The sequence below is a fragment of the Artemia franciscana genome, chromosome 19 (assembly GCF_032884065.1).
Source record: "Artemia franciscana chromosome 19, ASM3288406v1, whole genome shotgun sequence".
NCBI lineage: Eukaryota > Metazoa > Arthropoda > Branchiopoda > Anostraca > Artemiidae > Artemia > Artemia franciscana.
Window position 1 is genome coordinate 5,444,901 of NC_088881.1, and position 21,006 is coordinate 5,465,906.

Genomic DNA, 21,006 nt, shown 5'->3' on the forward strand with positions numbered 1-21,006 from the left:
TTCAAAGTATATAGCCCGTATAAAAGGTTTTTGATTCGCAATCCTTTTTTACAGGGGTGTATCTAGGGCAGAATCTTGGGGGTGGGGGCAATTTGATAAGGGCGCCAATGAGCAAAATCTTGGAGGTGGGAGGGGGGCAATGTGACAAAGGTGCCAGTAATTGACTAAAGTGTCAAATTTATTCTAAAAAATAGAGTGATTCGAAAACTCTGTTTCTCTGTAGTTAAACTAAGTTCCGAAAGAGAAAGATAAGTTGTATCTAATCTATTCGTTCTTTTCTCTGTGAAATTCTAAACCCAGGTTTTGTACTATGGAGAAATGACCTTGATAAAAGAGGCAACCACATGAAAAATAGTTTAAGGTTTAGACATAAAACCTCACCAATTTAATATCAACCAAAACCTATTCACAAACATCTGTGAAATACATTAAAAAAAAAGCTTAAATCTGCATAAAATTCAAGTCTTTCCTTAATCTGAGCAGCAATTCGAATAAGAAATTTGACCCTAAAATCCCTTAAATTAGCGCTATTCTTTTTGTATCCTACCTAAACGTGGAGTGCACTCGCAGAGCCATGCGGAAATAATTTCTCTAAATCGGAGAGCGATGCAGAATAGCGCTCCATGCGTTAAAGAGGGCTCTTGTCGTTTCGATGTATAGCCACGTCTGAGCCATGGTGATTTTGGAATTTTCGTACGGTTCCCAACTTTCATTCAAAATAAGCCCATTTTATAAAGAAAGCCCACGTTCCCGCTTATGTCCACTCCAAAATTCAACCCGCCCCTGACGGCTAAAGCAAGCCGATTTTGCAACACTACTACCACAATACGAAATCGATGTGTAAATGTGGCCAGTGGATAAAGGCCCGGCCGAGGCGTTTTTATTGCTGATTTTTGAAAAAGAAAGTTGAGAAAGAAATCCCTTAAGTTTAAGAAAATTATAAATTTATCTGTAAATGACCAGTGGACGAAGACTTGCAAGAAGATTCTTTATTATTGATGGTTGAAAAAGAAAGTTTAAAGTTTGTTTTGGGTTAGACGATTTTTGTTTAGAACAGCTCTTTATGTTTGTTATTTTAGGGAGCAAAAGAGTAAAGGGTCAATATGTGTTTCACTATATACGCGGCACCATCAAATTTTTATTTTCACTCCAAGTCATTGAAAAGGTTATTTTATACCTTGTAAGCTGTTCGTCGCGTGATGCCCTTTCGACCAATTTTTAGATAGGCCCCTACCCTATTGTGGAGCTATAATTTCATAGTACTGGGTTTGACTATTCATAAACACAACAATGTGTACTTTAATAATGCAGTCAATGGGGTCAATTTTTTCTTTATATCTTGTGTATAACCGACCTGTGCACACTATTTTTTAAAGAACTTGTTTGGGCATTTTTAGGTACATATTTAATGGAGTGAACTCTGGAATTGTCTTAGATGAGTACCCCCTCTATGATAGTATATTTTCGTATATACACGGGTTTTTATGAGCCTTGGAATTTTTGAGTCCCCAAAACAGTAGTAATAATATAAACGATAATCACATAGAATAGACTTTGTAGTACATTGTAAAGCATAATCCTACCTAATACGAAAATAACTCATAAGAAGATGAAGTCGCGTATTCCCTCCGTGTTCAGCCCCTATGTTTACTACCACACAAATCTGTCCAAATTATAAATTTTCACGATGCTCTCATATATAAAACTAGTAGTACTGACTATACTTTCAAAAATTTAGGTTGTCTAGTAACATAAAAATTGTATTTTAGGCTATTGGCGAATTTATTTTGACTGACTTACCTATGAAGGTTATTTGGGTGAAGGTTGGCAAAATGTTACCTGTCTAATATTATATAAATTATATTTTAGGCTATTGGTGAATTTATTTTGACTGTCTTACCTATGAAGGTTATTTGGGTGAAGATTGGCAAAATGTTACTTGTCTAATATTATATAAATTATATTTTAGGCTATTAGTGAATTTATTTTGACTGACTTACCTATGAAGGTTATTTGGGTGAAGGTTGGCAAAATGTTACTTGTCTAATAATATATAAATTATATTTTAGGGTATTTGTGAATTTATTTTGACTGACTTACCTATGAAGGTTATTTGGGTGAAGGTTGACAAAATGTTGCATGTCTAATATTATATAAATTATATTTTAGGCTATTGGTGAATTTATTTTGACTGACTTACCTATGAAGGTTATTTGGGTGAATGTTGGCAAAATTTTACTTGTCTAATATTATATAAATTATATTTTAGGCTATTGGTGAATTTATTTTGACTGACTTACCTATGAAGGTTATTTGGGTGAAGGTTGGCAAAATGTTACTTGTCTAATATTATAATATGAAAAAAACTTCGTTTTCTTAAAGAGTTAAAGAGGCTGCGTCCCAAAGTCGAACCTTAAAACGTACAGGAATTAGGAGAGGCAGTTGGGGGGCTGCCGCCCCCTAAACCCCCCGCTTTTAAAGACTCTTTTGTACAGGTTTCTTGTTGTGGGGGGCTGCCGCACCCCTAACCCCCCGCTCTTGGTTTCGGAAAGGCCCTCTTTTAATTAACAAAACAAAAAACCTGTACAAAAGAGTCTTTAAAAGCGGGGGGTTTGGGGGGCGGCAGCCCCCCAACTGCCTCTCCTAATTCCTGTACGTTTTAAGGTTCGACTTTGGGACGCAGCCTCTTTAACTCTTTAAGAAAACGAAGTTTTTTTCATATTATTTCTGTACGTTTTTCTACAATCCATGGTGGATGTAATTTAATAATTCCTGTACTCCTCGTACAGGAATTAGGACTGCCTCTCCTAATTCCTGTAAGTTTTAAGGTTCGACTTTGGGACGCAGCCTCTTTAACTCTTTAAGAAAACGAAGTTTTTTTCATATTTTGTGAAAAAAAACCGCCCGATAAGGGACTTGAACCCTTGACCTTAGGATTAAAAGTCCCACGCTCTACCGACTGAGCTAACCGGGCATGTTTGAAGTCGAAATACCTGCATGTGTATAAATATAACTTTTAAGAATTTCAAAAATTAACATGGGCTCTTATGGGGAAATGGGTTTTTCTAAGCTAGAAAATCGGGGGGTTAAGATTTTCCGACGAAACTTTCCAGGAAAATTACTCGGAGAATTCCGCGTCGAATGAGTCTTCGTACACCCAGATCCGATGTCGGCTGTGACCTGTAGGTGTGGCAGAAAAAAAACAAAAGGAGAACATGAACATTAAGTGGCTATGCGTGGTTTCTGGAAAACAGGGAAGGAGTTATCGGATCGAGCTGAAATTTCGCGGATAAGCTCCTGGCCCTAGGGGACCTTAACTTGTGAATTTCAGCCCGATCGGACAACGTTAAAGGGGGGGGGGGTTGGTGGGTCGAAACTTTCGGCCAGATTTTCCCCATGAAGGAAAAGTCGGAGGGGGATGAAATTTGGCAGGTTTCTTAGTTGGAGCTTGGGCTACGAAATGCATCCCTCCCCATCCCTCTGCGACCACTGGAACCGAAGATCGCTTAACATTGTCGTGGTTCGCCTCTTTAAAGAGGCACGAGTGTGCCTCCTTGATATAAATTATATTTTAGGCTATTGGCGAATTTATTTTGACTGACTTACCTATGAAGGTTATTTGGGTGAAGGTTGGCAAAATGTTACTTGTCTAATATTATATAAATTATATTTTAGGCTATTGGCGAATTTATTTTGACTGACTTACCTATGAAGGTTATTTGGGTGAAGGTTAGCAAATATATGAATTATATTTTATGCTATTGGTGAATTTATTTTGACTGACTTTCATGAAGGTTATTTGGGTGAAGGTTGGCAAAATGTTACTTGTCTAATATTATATAAATTATATTTTAGGCTATTGGTGAATTTATTTTGACTGACTCGTCTATGAAGGTAAAACCAAGAGGCAAAATCTACAGCATCAATGAGGGCTATCAGGGCAAATGGGATCAATCGACTCTTGAATACGTCAATTCAAAGAAAGAGGTAATCATAAGTTTTATTTTCCTTAAACAACTGCCTTCCAAGCAGCTATTGCCATAGATTATCCTTGTCGGACAACCATCTAGGGCAAAACGAAAAACAGGTTGTCCCCGAATATGACGGGAGGATGTTGTAAGGAAAGATTTAAGGGAAATGGGAACTTCTTGGGTATGGATATAAAGTGGGAGACTGAATAGACTAGGATGGAAGAGGAGCGTGCGTAGCTGTGTCGGCCTCATGAGGCTTAGTGTTTCAGTGAGTTGCTAGTAGTAGTAGTAGTATATTGAGTAATTTCTTTATTGAGTTGGTTTTAAAAAGGTGGTGTTATATATGTACACAGATATTTATTTTTTGCTCGGTCTGTGGAGTCCAGTATCGCCTTATTTGAGTTATAGGTTTTTTTTCTCAATTCAAACGAACTTTCTCTCCCTCCTGTTTTTACCTAGTAGGTAAAAACTGCTTTCCTTCAGGGCAAAATTATCCTGCAGAAATCGTAAGTTTTTGTCTATTTTTTGAAGGAACACTAAAAAAAATCTCAATTAGGATCTTTCTGTATTCGACGTCGTATTTTTCCTATCGTAAACTTGATTTAAAGAGGGTAAAGTAACACATTCACTCCTGATAAAAAAAAAATCATAAGGGGGCATGCTGTACAATTCTGTGTAGATTCGATTTTTTCCTGCATACAAATATTTATCGATTTTGCATACGAGACAGATAATTTAAATTTTAAAAGGGACTAAGTCATGCTCATTAGATTATCGATTGACAATCCAATATACTTTCCCACAAATTATTGATTTGGCCGTCGTTCTCAAGAGGAACTATAAATGGTTGTAAAACTGAGCTAAGATATTTTAGAAAAATTGTACCAGGACCATAAATGGTTGTGAAATTCAGCTAAGATATTATAGAAAAATTGAACCATAAATGGTTGTGAAATTCAGCTAAGATATTATTGAAAAATTGAACTAGAACTATAAATGGTTGTAAAATTCAGCTAAGATATTATTGAAGAATTGAATCAGAACCTTAAATGGTTCTGATTCAAGAAGGTCCAAGAGAACCGTAAACGGTTGTGAAATTCAGCTAAGATATTATAGAAAAATTGAACCAGAACCTTAAATGGTTCTGATTCAAGAAGGTCCAAAAGAACCATAAATGGTTGTGAAATTCAGCTAAGATCTTCTTGGACTATTCTAACTGATATTGAATTATAATTGAATTTGATTTTATCGAACAAAATTGGTTTCCTAAAAAAAAAAAAAAGTACAGAAGACTCTTGTACAGAAGAATTACGTCGTGTTTTTTTTTTTTTTTTTTTTTTTTTTTTTTCAAAAAATTCAGTGCTAAACTGTTGCACCGAAAATATTTTTTTAAAAAGACTTTCCCCGCAGATTCTGCCGGCTCTGCCCTGTTCTACATGACTAATGTTCAATCTTAATGTTTTGAATGTTCATTTTTTTTAGTTTTTTTTTTTAGTTTTAGTTCCAAACTGTCGTTAAGAAAACACCTTGTAGTCGTCCCTAAATCTTAGGTTATTTTTGCCTAATGTTTGAAACGTGTAACAGGTTACTGGTTAAAATAAAACAAAAAGATTATCGTGTTCTTTTAAAAAAGATACCTTTTTAAACAAGTTTTGGAAAGACACGTCATTTTTAAAATATTAAAAAAAATCCCTGTATAGCAGGGATTGTCTGGAATAATACGCTACCATTTGTTTAAAATGTTCAAAATTTTACCAAAAAAAGTAAATGAAATTTGGTTTGGTTTTTCATTTAGTTTTTTAACTTTTTAAAAAACCTGTTTTGGTTCTAAAAAGTTAGGTTTCAGCCATTAGTTGAACAGTTTCAACTAATGGCTAAAAACTTCATTTAGTTTTTAGCCATTAGTTGAAATTGGATGGACTTATATTTGTCATATTTTATATATACTTGTCCCCTTTTGACAAAAAAAAAGAAAACCTAACTTTTATGTTTCCTCCACCAGAAAATTTGTTTTAGAATAATAGTGAATGAAGATAAAAATTGTACTATTATTTGCTTAAAAATTTTAAATGAAAATTTTTGAAGATAAATCGGGGGTAAGTACCTCCGATTTGCAAGTAAGGCAACTGATAATCCTCTATGCCAAACAAATAATTTTTGAGGTAAGCCCCTTGGAAAAAAGAAGTCTTAGTGTCCCTAGACTGGAACATTCTTGACTGAAGCTCAGAGGCATAGAAATATTTTAATTCACTCCTTATGAATTTTTGAAATGTATTAAAAAAAATTAAAAAAAAAACTTATCTCACACCTTCTTAATGTTGATTAAGACACTTAATTTTGATGCTTGGTGTTTTGAATATATAATATGAACCTTTGTGTAGTTCTGACCCGTAACTCAGCAACATTTGATTTGCTTATCTGTTTTTTTTTCGTATATCACGTTTGTTAGTTTTGTTTTATTATGAACGTAAGCTTGAACTTGGTGTTTGTCGCTTGTGATGTAGGTTGAGTCAATAAGATGTTATCTTATGTCTTGTCTCCAATTTATGTCCAATTATGCGTCTAAAATCAGCAGAAAAATAAATTTTCTTTTACTACCTAAAATAAATAAATAACAGAAATTTGCGAAGAAAATATTTAATGTGACGAAAGTTCGTTATCAGAGTCAACATGATAGCTTTGTCTTTAGTAAAGAATGAACTGCCTCCCATGTTTCTTGACCAATTTGTGTGGAAGCTGTATTGTGGAACATTTTAGGGGGCTCATTTGACGGGAGGTTGAAAATTTTAGTTCTCTTTTTAAGGGTGAAAAACATTTGGAAGGTTACAACCCCCCACCCCTGCAATATCCTCTCCATAACGTCTTAAAAGGCAGCGAAGCCATAATTTTTGAATTTCTGTTTAACTCAGAATGGTCAAAAGGTCCAACAAATATTCCTCCGGAGTGAAACGACCCATGGAACCTCAGAGGCAAGGACTAAATTATGCAGATCTCAAAATCTTTGCAATTATGTCTCGTCGTGAGAAAAAAGGCGGATATGTTTGGTTTTAGCTGTCCAATTAGCATGAAACCTTTAGGGGTCACTCCGTAGATAAAAGGTTCTTCACGTTTTTTGGGAGAGGGGTATGTTTTTGAGGGCTCAAAAATCGGTTAACCACATTTTGTCTCTTAATTACTTTGAAACATACTGTTGTAACTCTCCTTGGATAATAGGACTTTAATGCACGAGCAAAATTAATTTGGGGTTCATTCACTTCCTTAAAAAGGGATCCTGGAAGGGCAAAGTGCATACTTTAATCGGCTTGAAACGTATATCCATGAGCCCTTTGATCGGAGAAACCCAAATGCAAAGTGAAATAGAAAAAAAAAAGTTTGCCTTCTTCCTAATTGGGCCCAAAAAAGGGAAACTTACAGGCCTGTGTAAGCAAAGCGAATTGCAAGAGTTGATTCCTATGAGAACAGGGCTCGAAATCATGTCTAAAATTTGTTTCTCTCCCATAACGACTTGATACCTTCGTCTGTTAGCTCATGGTTGAAGAGAACTTCATATCCTTGGGTGCTTGGGCCAAAAGAATCCTAATGCAAACGAACAAACACAAAAAAAAATATTTTTCCTTAAAAAAAAAGGAACCCGAAAAAAGCGAAAGAACTTTTTTGGACGCCTTCAAATTACAACCATGAGTTCTTAAGCCAACAGTTCTTAACGTTCTTAAGTTTCTAACGTTCTTAACGTTCTTAATGTTCTTAAGTCCGTTCTTAACGTTCTTAAGTCCAACAGTTCTTAAGTTCTTAAGCCTCTAATGTACCGAAAAATTTTTAGTGTATGGGGATGGGTCTAGAAAACGGGACTCAATAATGGTTCAAATGGCTGTTTTCTAATCGGCTTGGAACTTATATCCTTGAGTCCTTGGACCAAGGAGACCCCAGTTCAAACGAAAAAAAGGGAAAAGATGTTTTTTCTTAGAATGAACACATTCCTATATCTACATGAATGAAAACCAACACGAGCCGAAATTAGGTAAAAGAAATTATTGTCAAAGAAAAGTTGAGAGTGAAGCTAAAACCAAAAATAAGCTGTGATGCTGTTATAGGCCTATAATAAGTCGAGTGTATAACTTCAGAAATTAACAGGCATGACAATGGTGGTTCTGGCCTCTCTTGCGGTCGGGGCAAAATGTGGATTAGCTCCCCTCTTTCTCCCACACAATTTTCAGGCGAAATTTTAACATAGTTTTTATTTATTAGCAAAATTATTTTTAGTCTATTAATTAATCAATAATTCGTGTTTCAATTATTTTTCAGTTTATTATTTAAACTATTTAAATATTATCGATTATCTTAATTTAAGTATTATTTCATTGTTTTTTATTTTATTGAAGATGAATGATTTATTATTTATTTTCATTTACTATCTGTGCCCTCTACTTGATTTTAATAAGCATAAAATTTCAAAAATTACAAAACGATTATAACTGTTAGATTATTGATTTGGAGTCCTGCGCCAGGGGCAAGTGCCCCCTCTATCCTCCCCTAAAACTGCCTTTGATGGATGAATAAATGAAACCTATAATGAACAGAAACCATAATAAATATCGTAAAGCCAAACTTAAACTGAATATAATCACCACAAAAAAGGAGGGCTACTGTGCCCTTAAATCCTCTAAAGGACAGAGTAAAATATATTTCTATATGATCAGGAAATATATTAAAGCTGCAAACGATTTATTGCTCAAAATTTGTCCTACTATTTCTGCTGATTTTTGTTGGCAGGCAATCCAGATTTTCTAAGGTCAAGTGCAACTTCCATTCGTTTTATTTACGTGACAGTTGTGTTGATTAGATAAGATGTTTTTTTGGAAGTTGTACTTTATTTGTTTATTAAGCAAGTTGAAGTCTCATCAAATTCGATCCCATCTGTTGTTATTAACTTGTTGCTGATGTTTCTTCTGCCTTTTTTTTTTGTTTTTTCACTTAGTAACACTACTTTTTTCACTTAGTAACATGCGTGGTTAAAATTTAACTTGCTTTTGATCACGCACAGAAACTTCATGTGAGACAAATGTGCCAAAAATAGTAATAGGAATTGCCACTCCCCATCTTGTAAGGATGTTTTATATTGATGACCAGGGCTGTATCTACGCCGGAAGGGGATCATTTTTAACCCCTGTATCTTAAATTTCGAAATATCTTGAACTTTTATATAATTCTTAAGAAGACCTAGACTGAACCACCTTCCCCTCCACCGTTCTATATAATTCCAACTTTTGTCAGACATATGATGGGGCATAAGTCTCCAAATCATGTTGATAAACGAATAAAATAAATTTTTTAAACTGTGTATTTCTGTTCATGCATTACTGCCAGGGCATCCGCATAGGAGAGGCGGCTCGTGCCCCCCTGAAATCCTATTTTCTTTAATCTTCTGGCTCTTCTTGTTGAAACTATCAAATAACTTTTTTCTTTCTTTTAGCCTCCACCTCCAAAAAAAAATACTATTTACATGTACAAGTAGCATTACGTGTCTAGTTTCTAAATACGTACTAGGTTCCCAAAGTGAAATCTGTCATAGGATTACTACTACTACTAACAACTCACCGCAGCACCATGCCACCTGAGGCCAACACAGCTACGCACGCTCCTTGTCCATCCCAATCTGTTCAAAGCCTCCCTTTTAACACCCTCTCAGGAAGTTTCCATTTCCTTTAAGTCTTTCTTTGTGACATCCTCTCAAATTAAACAAGGACGACCTGCTTTCCGTTTAGCCCTGGACGGTTGGCCGAAAAGGACAATCTTAGGCAATTTGTCATCCTTCATACGCACAAAGTGCCCTAGCCATCTCAACCTTTCTTTCATTATAGCCCTAGAAAGCAATATTGCACCCAAAACTTCAAAGATCACCATGGAAAAATGGTTGCCTTTCTAGGACTCTTCTTTTCTAGGGAATGATATTTTTGAACAAATATCGTCTCCCTCGGGACCTTTCAACCATTGTTCATGACGTGGACTGTCAATTTATTGAATAAAATTTTTGCTCAACTTGTACATGCCCTAAATGGCCAAGGGAATCTCACACTTTTATCGTTTGATGAATTCCCCAAGAGATCGTTCTTTGGAAAGAAGAGTGAGATTTTCTGAAAAACTGCATTTAAAATTTGCTTATGGTTATTTCTGTTACGTTTTTATGAGTCAGACAAACATTTCGGAGTGATTTCAAACCTTCACCCCCCCCCCTGGATACGGCATTGCCTGGAAGCTGCAGTGATGGTTGGGGTCAAGTATGGTTTTGAAACGTGGGCGCTTTAAAAGACGGAGGAGGATTTGCTCATATGTATATATATATATATATATATATATATATATATATATATATATAATCTTCGATTTTAATTTTTATTCGTTTTTTATAGGACATCGTACCGAAATATAGAAGTAGGCTTACGAAAAAACTCTGTAAAATTCCTTACTTTCTGCATTCTGAATGCGAAAATATTATTGTTGTTGTTTATTTTTGGGTTCCGTTTCTTTGTTCATTAAGAATGTCTTTTTAGATGATGGATTATATAATGAAATTTTAACAATAGTTTTTAACGAGGTTATCTCTAAGCATATGAAATATCACTGTTTTTTATAGTTTTAATAGAAGGGATAATTTACCAATTGTATATGGTATTACACGCTATATTCACGCCTTCACTCCCTGCTCTCGAACATGGAACCGCAAAGAAATTCCGACAAACATGCCTGGATTTCAAGAGTTGTCTTTTTTTTCAATTTTGGGGGTTATCCTTCTCCTTTCAATTTAATTTTTTAATCTTTTCAGTATTTTTCAATGTTTCATTCTGATTTTTTTTTTAGGGCGCAAAACCATATGGTTTGCGCTACGTTGGCTCCATGGTTGCTGATGTCCATCGAACATTGAAATATGGTGGAATCTTTATGTACCCCGCAACAACTGATGCTCCAAGCGGAAAGGTATGTAAAATAACACCAAAGGGATCAATTCTCTGTTATTCTGCGGTAGAAAAAATGTGCTTTAGTTTACTTCTTTGAAACACTTTTTTTAACTTTGATTTTTAATTTTTACACCTTGTCTTGAAACACTTCACTTTTGTTTACCTATTCTAGCGACATTGTTCCTGAATTAAATACAATTTCCGGAGAAACAAGTACCTACGCCTTTTAAACTTCATTGGTTGCCTTGGGTGGAATTTCAATCTGTTGAACAGGACGAAAACTTTTTTAGTCCCTAGATTTTATTTAAGCACTCCCTCTTGTTTCTCTGTAATGGTGCCCTTTAAACAAGGTTTTCCTGAATGATATTTAGGGAACAGTGGCTGAGTAACAAATAAGACACTTTTTTATTTTGTTTTACATTCTCCCGTTTATTTTATTATTATCCAGAAACTGGTTTAGTTTTTTCCCTTTTCTTTTTTAGAGAAAAGCATTACGTTCCACCAATAATTCTAAATTTCTAAAAATAAGACGAATATGAAAAACGGCCTTCTTCATCTTCCCCACTTTAGTAATCAGGCTTACCGCCCCACCTCGCTTCAATCGGTAGGCTCCAGTTCTACATTGTATCTCGTCTTCTCTGACACATACACCTTTATTGCCGTGCAGCTTCAACATTGAAAGCCATAAAACATCAAGAAATATAAAAGCTGCGTACATTTTCAAGAAACAACCCAGCAGTGCTGAGGCATGAACTGAAGTCACTTTAGCTTCTAACCTCAGGCTTTAGCTTATAACTCAGCGATAAAAACTGCTGCCTCACACTCATCACTCACATTCCATGCTCCAGAGAGGCGTCACACTTTGAGATTAACTAAGATTCGTAGCTCTATATTCTTCATTGACAACTGAAGCTGTAACATGTATGTGTCACTGTTTTAATTGATAAAGTTTGAGTAATAGCCTATTTTGGATGTGAATTTTGGGACCCGCCGGTTTTGCTTATTTACAATACTACCCTCCTATAGCACTCCATGCTCACACCCCATACTCCGGAGAGATCTCAAACTTTGATTTAAACAAGGTTTATAGCTCTATATAGAATTATAGCTCTATCGGTTTGGCTTATTTATAATATTAAATAAAAAAAACTAGTTTTTTTAACTGAAAGTAAGGAGCGACATTAAAACTTAAAACGAACAGAAATTACTACGTATATGAAATGGGTTGTCCCCTCCGCAGTCCCACGCTCTTTACGCTAAAGTTTGACTCTTTGCCACAATTCTACTTTTTAAAACAATTAAAAACTTTAGCGTAAAGAGCGTGGGACTGCGGAGGGGACAACCCATTTCATATACGGAGTTATTTCTGTTCGTTTTAAGTTTTAATGTCGCTCCTTACTTTCAGTTAAAAAAACTAGTTTTATTTATTTAATTTCTGAACGTTTTTGAATTAATGCATGTTTGATTTTGGCTCTCCGCACATAAATTATTGAAATGAAATTAGTATATTAATTTTTTTTTGGCTAAATGGCTTTCTCTTAGTTTTGATCAGACGATTTTGAGAAATAAGGGGTGGGGAAGGAGGCCTAGCTGCCCTCCAATTTTTCGGTCACTTAAAAAGGCTACTAGAACTTTTAATATTCAACGAACGTTTTTATTAGTAAAAAATACACGTAACTTAAGAATTAACTTACGTAACAAACTTTTATATTCTTATATTTTTATTATGTGTACGAGGGGGTTTGTACCCTCGTTAATACCTCGCTCTTTACACTAAATTGTAAGTTCTGTCAAATTCTTTAAGAATGACCCCTGAATCAAAAAGGCCGTAGAATAAATAGTTGAAATCACTAAACATATTTTAGCATAAAGAGCGAGGTATTTATCTCCTCCTAAATACATCGCTCTTTATGCTAAAGTATTTTTAGAACCCCTCATATGCGTAATAATCTCTGTTCGTTTTAAATTTCAATGCTATTCCTTACTTTCATTTGAAAAAACGTTTTCATGTTTTTTTTTTCATTGTTTTTTTTATAGTAATGCTAGAAAATCCTGCGCCCTTTTCATTGAATTTTTCTTCCCCCATGACATATTCCTCAAAGGAAAGATCCTCCCACAAAGCCCTCTCCCATCAACCCCACCCCCCAAACCAAAAAATCCCCAGGAAAACGTCTGTGCACTTCCCAATAACCATTACTATATGTAAACACTGGTCAAAGTTTGTAACTTGCAGCCCCTCCCTCAGGGATTGTGGGGGAGTAAGTCATTCCCAAAGACATAGTTATTATGGTTTTCGACTATGCTGAACAAAATGGCTATCTTAAAATTTTAATCTGTTGACTTTTGAAAAAAATGAGCATGGGAGGGGGCCTATTTGCCCTCCAATTTATTGGTCACTTAAAAAGGGCACTAGAACTTTTCATTTCCGTTAGAATGAGCCCTCTCGCGACATTCTAGGACCACTTGGTCGATAAGATGACCCCTGGGAAAAAAAAACAAAAAAACAAACAAACAAATAAACACGCACCTGTGATTTGTCTTCTGGCAAAAAATACAAAATTCCACATTTTTTAGATAGGAGCTTGAAATTTTTGCTATAGAGTTCTCTGATATACCGAATGCGATAGTGTGATTTTCGTTAAGATTATATGACTTTTAGGGGATGTTTCCCCCTTTTTTCCAAAATAGGGCAAATTTTCTCAGGCTCGTAACTTTTGATGACAAAGACTAAATTAATTGAAACTTATATATTTAGAATCAGCGTAAAAATTCGATTCTTTTGATGTATCTTTTAGCATCAAAATTTCGTTTTTTAGAGTTTCGTTTACTATTGAGCCGGGTCGCCCCTTACTACAGTTCCTTACCACGAACTGTTTGAAAAGAAAATAATTCGGTATTTCGGGGCTTCTGACATTATTACTCCTTTGCGGAAGTTAGGCTCAAAATTGAAAAAGGATTATATTTTTTCTCTGGACCCCTTCCACCTCTTAGTTCGTTTATTTTCCCGTTAGTTTTCACCTGTTTTCGCTTTATAGTTGTGTTATCTCTTCGCAGTTCTTTCGTTAGTTGAGTTATGGCTGTGGTATATATGTTTTATCGCTCGTATAGTTGTGTTATTTTCAAATTATACTCCATAATATAGAGGCTCCGAACACCCAGCATTGTATATTAAGCTCTTAATTTGACGTTTTTTTCTAACCTGACCAGATTCGTCCTGCGACCTTTTCATTGAATTTTTTCCCCCATGGCATGTTTCTCCAAGGAAAGATCCTCCCACATAGCCCCCTCCCTCAACCCTACCCCCAAAACCAAAAAAAAACCCCCTGAAAACGTCTGTACACTTCCCAATAACCATTATTATATGTAAACACTGGTTGAAGTTTGTAACTTGCAACCCCTCCCCCAGGGACTGTGGGGGAGTAAGTCATCCCAAAAAACATAGTTATTATGATTTTTGACTATGCTAAACAAAATGGCTATCTCAAAATTTTGATCCGTTGACTTTGGGAAAAAAATGAGCGTGGGAGGGGGCCTAGATGCCCTCCAATTTTTTTGGTCACTTAAAAGGGGCACTAGAACTTTTCATTTCCGTTAGAATGAGACCTCGTGCGACATTCTAGGACCACTTGGTCGATACGATGACCCCTGGAAAAAAAAAAAACAGAAAACAAAAAAAAAAAAAACAAATAAACACGCACCCGTGATTTGTCTTCTGGCAAAAAATGCAAAATTCCACATTTTTGTAGATAGGAGCTTGAAACTTCTACAGTAGGGTTCTCTGATACGCTGAATCTGATGGTGTCATTTTCGTTAAGATCCTACGAATTTTAGGGGTGTTTCCCCCTATTTTCCTAAATAAGGCAAATTTTCTCAGGCTCGTAACTTTTGATGGCTAAGACTAAACTTGATGAAACTTATATATTTAAAATCAGCATTAAAATGCGATTCTTTTGATGTAGCTATTGATATCAAAATTCAATTTTTTAGAGTTTTGGTTACTATTGAGCCGGATCGCTCCTCGTAGTGACTTCAGGTTCTTGACTGGTTTACTGCTAAATTTGAGAAATAGTTATCGCAAACACGAAGTGTGATTTATTTGAGGGTTTTGTGGTTTTGAAGGTGATTCCATTAAACACTGTTCAGTATGCTTCTAAATTTTAGAAAAAATTGCTTTGAATGCAAAGCATTTTTTGTTGTTTTTGAGGGAATGGGGGAATCAATTTTTTAAGGTGGTCACACTAAAGTCTCATCGTCACGGAAAAAAAATAATGAAAAAAAAAACAATATCTTAGGTGGTTTTCATACCTTTCCCCATGCAGGGTAGGATGTGTTAGTGTATTATCCGTTAAAAAATCGGAATTATGTAATAGTTTTTTTTGTTTTTTTTATTGTAACAATGATAAGTTATATATTAATTTGAACTTATTTCTAACCAGTATTTAATAATGACAAATAAAAATGGAAAGACAATTATAGCAAACCGGAGGTATTGCCGTGAATGTTCATATAGATGAGCTGGGCTAACCCCTCCCATTCCGCTGTACGATTAGTCTCCAAACATTCCTGGTGTATATCTTAAATATCAAAAATTAGCTATTGGGTTCCGATTTTCAGTTTTTCTAGGGGTACTTTAGACAAACCTTGTTTTCAGAAGGTGTTCCAAACCCTCCTCTATGCAGAAAACGTATGAATGCCGTCGTTTTTTTAGAACAAAAATTCCTGCGCAGGAGCTTTTGCCCCTCTCCCCCGCCCCCTATTTTATAAACTAGCTTGAAAATTATTCGTGGATCGTTGGAAAATTAAAAAAAAATTGGTATTACAATGGCCATTTTGACGCTTTTCTCCCTCCTCCTAACTTAATCATCCAATACCTTTTCTATTAGTGTCCAATTATTCTATACAATGAATGACTAGCAGTGTTTCCACTTCTACCGATTATTCGGGAGATCTACCAAATTTCTAATCCATCTCGGAACAAAAAAGAGGATGCCGAAACTACCGAAAATCTCCAGGAAACTAAACCTCGGAAAATTTTACTTTGTTGTCATTCATTATTTTTTACATGGCTATTGTCTCTTGCTTAGGGATATTGTCGGGGGGGGGGGACGCAACGACATGACAGACAGTTGAGACAACACGATTTGAATTTTTTGGCAGATGTATAAACATTGCTCACTATCCATTTCAGTGGTTGCATTGATTTTCTGCTTTTAATCGTTTAAACCCCTCCAAGGTTTGTGATTATTTGAATTCATAAAACTGTTGGCTAGTGCCAAGAAGATGGGAACAGGATAGGAATCAAAACTATATGGATACAACTGATTCAGTAGGTTTAAATGGTCCGAAGTTACTAAAAATTGAAAGAAATATGACAAAAATTCGACCTAGTATGCAGCTGCTCTGTAGAACTGAAGACAATAGATGGCTTGAAGAAAATATCTTTCATTAGTCTTCTGTGTTTGGTCTTATTTTCAGTCTTAGTTTGTCAGTTTTAAAATCAAGAGCTATCGTTTATCTAGCGTTTTATTTCTTTCTGGTATAGCATTTCTTGTGCATTTCTAAGAGCAAAATGCCGCTTTCTATTTTCCTTTAAGCCCTTATTTTTCGTCGTTTTTCTACCTCGATTTTTACCATAATTGCGAAACGCCAGGTTCTTTTAAGTTTAATTTAACTAATTAAGTCAAAATAAAAAAAAAATTAGCAGAACGAATAATGACATAATTGCAGAACGGGTGATGAACTTCGTTTTTTCTTCACGACAGTCTTTTAGAGTGCGTTCTTACTGCTTTTCATAGATTGGTCTTAAACCGTTTTTCAGCCGTTTTAAATAGCGGTAGGAGATAGGTAGCCGAAGTGAACGCAGATATTCCTTTGTTTTAATGAATGTAATACAGTGTATTTAAGTTGAGCTAATTCTTATATTTTTTCGCAGTTATACGAATATTAATGAACTGAAACTTTGTATTTTCTTTTTATCATTCGTGAATAGCTGTTTTGGATGGTGGTAAAAAAAAAGTTCCAATCCGCTTAACTCAGACTCAATGGTTAAAGGCCTGGTGTCAGGAATTCGTTCGGATTTTCTGTCACTGTCCTGGACTTAGCGGGCTGTCGTGTTAAGCCTGAAAGGGTGAGGAAAGTAGGGGTTGATGAAGAGAGGGGGCTTAATTTTTTATTGTTGGGGGGGGGGGGTAGGAAGAACTTTAACAAATCAAAGATTTGTTAATAAGCATTTTTGTTACGTTTTTACTAGTGGGATTTTTTTTTTGGGGGGGGGGAGGAGCTCAAACCCCATACAGATCAGAGTTAACAGTTCAAAATTATTTACAGAAGCTTTTCCTTTATGTCAAAGCTGTCGTGAAAATTATTTATAATCTATGATTCCTATCACAATGAACGCTTTGTACATCTTTAGCAGATTTCTCGTTACGTTCGTACTTTTCTATGCTAAGAGATTAAGACATGTCACTTTAAGTATAATCTATCAAACTTAAACATTTCTGTGCACATTAGGCAAACGTAAAATCCGTAAAAGCATCGTAATAATTATCAAAATCATCATAAGCAAAATATTCAAAAAATAACAGTTTGGAATTTAAGAATCAATACAAAAATAATTCAATAAGTAAGAAATAATACAATAATATAAAAATAAACAATACAATAAATCAATAAAAATAAGAGTTTGGAATTTGGAACGATGAACCAATAAAATAATCATATTTTCACCACAATCATCATAAACAATTTATTTAAAAAAAAACAATAATAAGAGCTAGGAGTCTATGAATCAATACAAAAATAATACAATAAACAAGACATAATACAAAAATTATAAATATAATAAATCAATAGAAAAAATTAGTTTGGATTTGAGAACGTAAGAATCAGTACAATTATCATAATTATCATACAATTATCATTGTCTAAATTCATCACAATCACCATATTCAAGCTATTCAAAGAGTTGGGAGTTTAAGAATTAATTACAATAAATAAGCAATACAAAAATAATACAATAAATCTAAAAAATGCAAGAGTCCGGAATTTGGAACGTTAGAATCAATAAAATCATCATAGATCGTTTAAATTCATCAAAATTATCATAAGCAAGCTATTCGAATTGCAAGTTTTGAATGGAAATGGAGATCCAATTTCTGATTTATGCTTTCTCAGTAAGTTTATTGATATGTTTTCAATCTTTTATTAATTGCTTGAAATTTTACTTTGCTGCTGCTATGTTAACTTGTCCATTACGTAAAATAAACTTCCGTATCGTAAAATTCTTTATAGGGCTCAAGTCTACTTAGCACCCCCCGCATTATACACAAAACTGGCACTGTATGGTAGCTGAAACCAATGTAGAGTCTTAAGCATGATAGTGTGAAAGCACTAAAAGGGTTAAATCAATGTGCATTCGTATCCTCTATCACTTTGCAATAACTAAACTTTTTACATTTCAAGATAAATCTACATTCCTGTAGATTTAATCGTACATGTGGTACATTTAGCACAGGAATGTAGATTTCCTGTGGAAGCTACATTGTAGCTTCCCTGAATTTTCGTGAAAAGGCACCCATGATTCTCAATGTAACAAAATGCTCACTTGGCTTTAGCCAATCAATAAATAGCGACGAAGATCACACTGCCTTTCCATCATAAACAACAGAATACAAGTAGAACAAAAGAGAAATTTATTCTATAAGACAATGGAATGCTAACTTTAAATGAATATTTCGACCCATTATTTAAGGACCAAAATATTTATAGATCGAAATATTCAAGGTCAAATTTTAAAAAGATTTGTTTTAATGATCATATTTTAATGTGATACGATTAAAATACAACGCGTAAGAAAAATAATTTGAATTTTCTTTAAATTACAAAAATTATTGTGATAATTTATATTTTGTATTAAACAATATCAAATGGGTTAAGTTAAAGGGTATAACTTATCCAACTATTCCATAACGCTAATGATTTACAAGAAAAGCACCAAGTTTGGAGGTGCTTTTCTCACCGTGTCTGGTCTTGTCTTAATCTGTTGGGAACAGCCTAAGCTAGTGTCTGGCCTTGCCCTAAGCTTTAGGGAACTCATTTAGGGAACAGGGGGAAAGATAAATCTGAGAAGACAAAAATAGTAGTAATACAGGTAACTCGTACAATATATTTTTTTTTTCAACATAAAAAAATACTTTCCTTTATTTTAGACCTTTCGCGGATCTGGGCCTGAACTTCCTTCGGTGTGTTCTCTATCCCTTTGCAATAACTAAACCTTTTACATTTCAAGATAAATCTACATTCCATTGCCTGACCTTGCCCTAAGCTGTTTGTATTGAAACCGTTAAAAATGTACTTTTTTTCCAGTTGCGTCTTCTCTATGAATGTATTCCAATGGCTTATATTATGACTCAAGCTGGTGGGGCTGCCACAACTGGCAAAGAAGACGTCTTAGATGTTGTTCCCACAAAGATTCATCAGCGTGTTCCCATTGTTCTTGGTTCGACAGAAGATGTTGAAGACTACTTGCAAATTGTCAAAAAGCACACTGATAAAGGAGAAATGTGAATGTCTTTTGCCACCATGCCACCTTACCTTTTGCCACCATAGAGATAGAGTTACGAACAGAGGCCACGTTCTGGCTTCTTATGCCGTCAAAAAATAGCGTTAAATTCATAACAGTGTGGCTCCAGGTTAATAATAATGGTGCTATTTAGTCTCGAAAATTCCGTGACGTAAATTCAGTAAAAAAGTTAGAGGGGTGGGAGGTAAAATGTATTTTTTGAAATCTAGGGGAGAAATATGTTATTTTTAAATTATTCGAATGAAAATACCCATAATGCAATTTTTCAATAAATGCCCTCAAAAGAGTATTTTTTAAAATCTGAGCGAAGCAAAAAATTTAGGGGACACGTACCCTCCCTACGCTCCCATATCACCTATTGAGGCACCACATGGGATTTTTCTGATGCTGGCCTCTATTCTTTTATCTATCTCTGTGGTTTTCACATGTCCCATTTTTCACTTTTGATTACAATAGCCCTTTACTCCTGGTGTTTACAAAGAGTAGAAAATTTGATTTTTCTGAAAATACTCAGCTTATTGTTCTCCAAATTTTATTTACATCACACATAGGTATATAGAAATATCACCTTTGGAACATGGACGGGGGGGGGTTGCTAAGTGGAAAGGGTGAAGGAACAGGAACATTTTTTCGCGCAATTTTTCGGACGGGGGGATCTTTTTTTAACCAGTCTGAGGAAGAGACATTTCGTTTTGAAAGGATGCTACTGAATCGCATAATCGAACTTCTTATTATTGGCATGTGTTTTGACATCCAATCGCGTATTGGCTAGTGTGTAACAGAGGCCAGTGTTCCTCGGGCCCAATTTTAAAAATACATTCAGTTAGTTTCCAATGGCCAAACAGGGTTTATTTTACGGTTGGGATATCGAGTTCAAACTTCCATTTTTTGGTTGGGGGGTGGATTAGGGAGGAATTAATCAATTTGTGGGAAGGGGAATTTTTTCTGGTCCTCGGTTTTATACCTGTCATCCCACATACTCTTTTGTTGGAAGCATTAGCATGTATAATATTAACATGTAATTTAAATTAGTGATATAATTATCACTTTGTACTTTGTACTTTGGCCTTTGTACTTTGCCTTAATATTACGTTACCCTATGAGTAATAAGTCTTCCAAATTGTGATATTACTCAATTCATTATAATACTGTTTTCTTATTTGTGGTTTTGCCCATACATCAATATTATAAAATAAACTACTTGTAACTTAGAGCCAACAATGATTCAGGGGAGACAAATCGACTTTTTCCCCGAATATATAAATGTGTCTTAATTTTGCCCTATTTTTATGTAAACACTAGTGACGTGTGTGATATTAGTTGTTATAGATGGTTGAATATTGCAGAAAATCAAAATTGTGGGACCAGTTTTGATTTAGTGGTTGCGGTTAATTTGTTATTTTGCATTTTATGTTTAAGAAACATTTTGAAAGTGCAAGTTTTTATTTCTTCAATAAAAAATAGAACTTCAAATTCTGAATTGTAATTGAGGACCTGAGGA

General features: G+C 34.9%; 1 protein-coding gene across 2 annotated transcripts in view; it reads left to right on the top strand.

Annotated features, from left to right (window-relative positions):
- The window catches only part of LOC136039211 (fructose-1,6-bisphosphatase 1-like), a 64,906-nt gene extending 43,928 nt beyond the window's left edge, over window positions 1–20,978 (top strand). For both annotated transcript variants that reach the window (XM_065722736.1, XM_065722737.1), the window contains exons 5-7: window positions 3,856–3,987; window positions 10,827–10,943; window positions 19,289–20,978. In XM_065722736.1, the coding sequence (XP_065578808.1) occupies window positions 3,856–3,987; window positions 10,827–10,943; window positions 19,289–19,489 (450 nt within the window). In that variant the 3' untranslated portion in view covers window positions 19,490–20,978. The remainder of the gene's footprint in view (window positions 1–3,855; window positions 3,988–10,826; window positions 10,944–19,288) is intronic.
- The last annotated feature ends 28 nt before the right edge of the window (window positions 20,979–21,006 follow it).